General features: G+C 46.2%; 2 protein-coding genes across 2 annotated transcripts in view; one reads left to right on the top strand and one right to left on the bottom strand.

Moving 5' to 3' along the window:
• Positions 1–1,220, top strand: part of LOC125024614 — a 1,256-nt gene extending 36 nt beyond the window's left edge. Inside the window, exons 1-3 of the mRNA XM_047612428.1 lie at positions 1–263; positions 376–534; positions 622–1,220. The exon at positions 1–263 is cut by the window's left edge and continues 36 nt beyond it. Coding sequence (XP_047468384.1) covers positions 111–263; positions 376–534; positions 622–984 — 675 coding nt within the window. The 5' untranslated portion in view covers positions 1–110 and the 3' untranslated portion in view covers positions 985–1,220. The remainder of the gene's footprint in view (positions 264–375; positions 535–621) is intronic.
• A 902-nt stretch (positions 1,221–2,122) lies between these two features.
• Positions 2,123–2,500, bottom strand: part of LOC125048295 — a 7,093-nt gene continuing 6,715 nt past the window's right edge. Inside the window, exon 3 of the mRNA XM_047646942.1 lies at positions 2,123–2,500. This exon is cut by the window's right edge and continues 662 nt beyond it. The gene's annotated coding sequence lies outside the window, so the exon portion shown is untranslated.

Genomic DNA, 2,500 nt, shown 5'->3' with positions numbered 1-2,500 from the left:
GGTCGGGCATTTCCCTACGTGTAGTACGTGTGGACGAGCATTTCCTTGGCGTATTTGCTACATAAACTGCTGGGAAAATAAGTCATCGCCAGATCCCCATCACACCCACGATGGAGCTCATCACCACCAGCAGAGGAGGCCCGAAACTTCTGCATGAAGGGTACGCCTACACGAAGCAGAGGGCTCATGAGTCAACCGTCCGATGGGAATGCTCAAAGAAGAAGACGGCGATGTGCAAGGGTTCCCTCATTACTGACGTGAATGTAAGTTGTTATATTTGATAATTTGATGGCACTGATACAGATATCGGAATATTGCCTTCTGGACAGGCGATAAAAGGTTTCTAAAAAGGCTGTTTTTTTTTGTTTTTTTTAGGTGTCTCGTGTACATGCAGTTACTGGCCATACTCATGCCGCGGATAACGTTGCCATGTCAGCCCTGAAGGTCCGTAAGGAAATAATGGACACCGCCGAGGCCAGCGGGGGAAGGCCTGGACAGATTCTGGCAGACAAGCTCGCCACATGCCCTCTCGAGGTATTTCACTCAAATCCAAATTGCATGTGTCATAAGAACTCATGATGCACACAGGACATTAAGGTTTCCCTAATACCTATATTAAAGGTGCGTGCTGCATTAGGGAAGAGGGAAAGCCTAAAGCGGCAGATCCGACGAGCTAAGCGGGGAGCGGCGCCACCTACGGACCCAAGAGCGATGGAAGGCGTCCCCTACCCTTTTCCTGGTGGCTACGGCAGGAAACTTCCAGAAAGCGGCAGACCCTTCATCACGCACGACGGCGAATCACAGGACTCGCGCCTTGTGGGTTTTGCCAGCGACGACGGGCCAGAGCCCCTGCGTGCCGCCAGGGGTTGGCGCGTGGGCGGGTCGCACTCCACGGCCCCGCGGCGGTTTGCGCAGCTGGTATGCGTGCGCGTCTCGCCTCCACAGACAGCCGTCGCTCTGGGCCGCCGTCAGCTGCATGTATAAGGATAACGCGACAACGGAGGCCGACGTGTTCAGGCGTGCCAAGGGCGAGTCCTGACGGGACGGCGGATGAGGCTCCCGCCAATCACGAGAGTCAGCCAAGAAGACTCAGCGAAGACCTCCTCTCTGGCGAGAAGCCCTTCGGCGAATTGCCTTTTGCTGCTGAGCATTGTGTTCGGCTTACCGCTCGCTGGAGACAGGGACGCTTGAGACATAAACCACAATATGATATATGCACACACACACACACACACACACACACACACACACACACATATATTTGTGTGTGTATACATATACATATATACACATACACACACACATATGAGGCTATGAATATTCATGCATATATGCATGTGTGTGCATACCGCACAAGCACATACATGTACACAGTGTGTGTATACATACATAGTATTTGAGGAAAAGAAAATGTGCCGAGTCATTAGGTAAATTTAGCTTTTATTTATTCAAAAATATGAACATATATTTTCTGATGCTTGGCCTAGCTGCTAGGCATAAATAAATGATTGAACTGACTAATTCGTTTCGTATATAGATATATAAATACAGTAATTAACTAGATTTATTCACTAATGCTTAATGCCACATAGCAGAAACAGTCCTAGCGTGCAGCACAGAGTGGATGTGAAATGTGTACATTCTCTTAAAATAAATTCTATGTCTTTTATATATATATATAGTTTTGAACACCCTCGGTGCTACAAAATAATGTCTTTCTTCATTTTCACCTTAAATATAAAACTTCGGTCATAAATTCCGTCCGAGATACGATATTATAGTTTAAGCTCCCAACTTGACCGGTTCACTTCGTTGGCAACAGACGCTGTAAGAATAACAAGTTTGGCAGAAGGTTGGCAAGCCTACGTGGGGTTCGTCAGTGCTACGGGAAACGGATTATCACAATAAGGCATTTCCTCCCCGATTTCTCAGGGGAGCATTGGAAGAACACTTGGAGAAATACATACATACATATATACATACATACATATATATATATATATATATATATATATACATACACATATATATACACATATATATACATACATATATATACACATATATATACATACATATATATACACATACATATATATATACATATATATATATACATATATATGTATTTGTATATGTATATATATACACATATATACATATATATACATATATATATGTATATGGATATACATACACATATATATACATATATATACAAATAAATCATGGTATACCATACAGGTCTCACGAGAGAGCAGACTGCTTGCGGCCGGAAATCTTACCCTGTGCGGAGTGCGGCGCCCGACCGCGGCCTCGTCCCGCGCGGGAGGGCCGGGTCGCAGCAGCCGAGGTGTCTGGGATAACACTGGTTACGTAATACTTGTGGTTTGGCATATGATGATTGCAAGGCTACCTGCGGGGCCTCCGGGGCCTGGGCGCGGGCCTTCGGGACGGCCGCGGGAAGCGCCGGCGTGACTCGACTGCGGGAGGCCGCGAC

Source organism: Penaeus chinensis, chromosome 43, assembly GCF_019202785.1.
Source record: "Penaeus chinensis breed Huanghai No. 1 chromosome 43, ASM1920278v2, whole genome shotgun sequence".
Classification (NCBI taxonomy): Eukaryota; Metazoa; Arthropoda; class Malacostraca; order Decapoda; family Penaeidae; genus Penaeus; species Penaeus chinensis.
The sequence above is the reverse complement of the archived record's forward strand: the minus strand, read 5'-3'. Positions and strand labels throughout refer to the sequence as shown.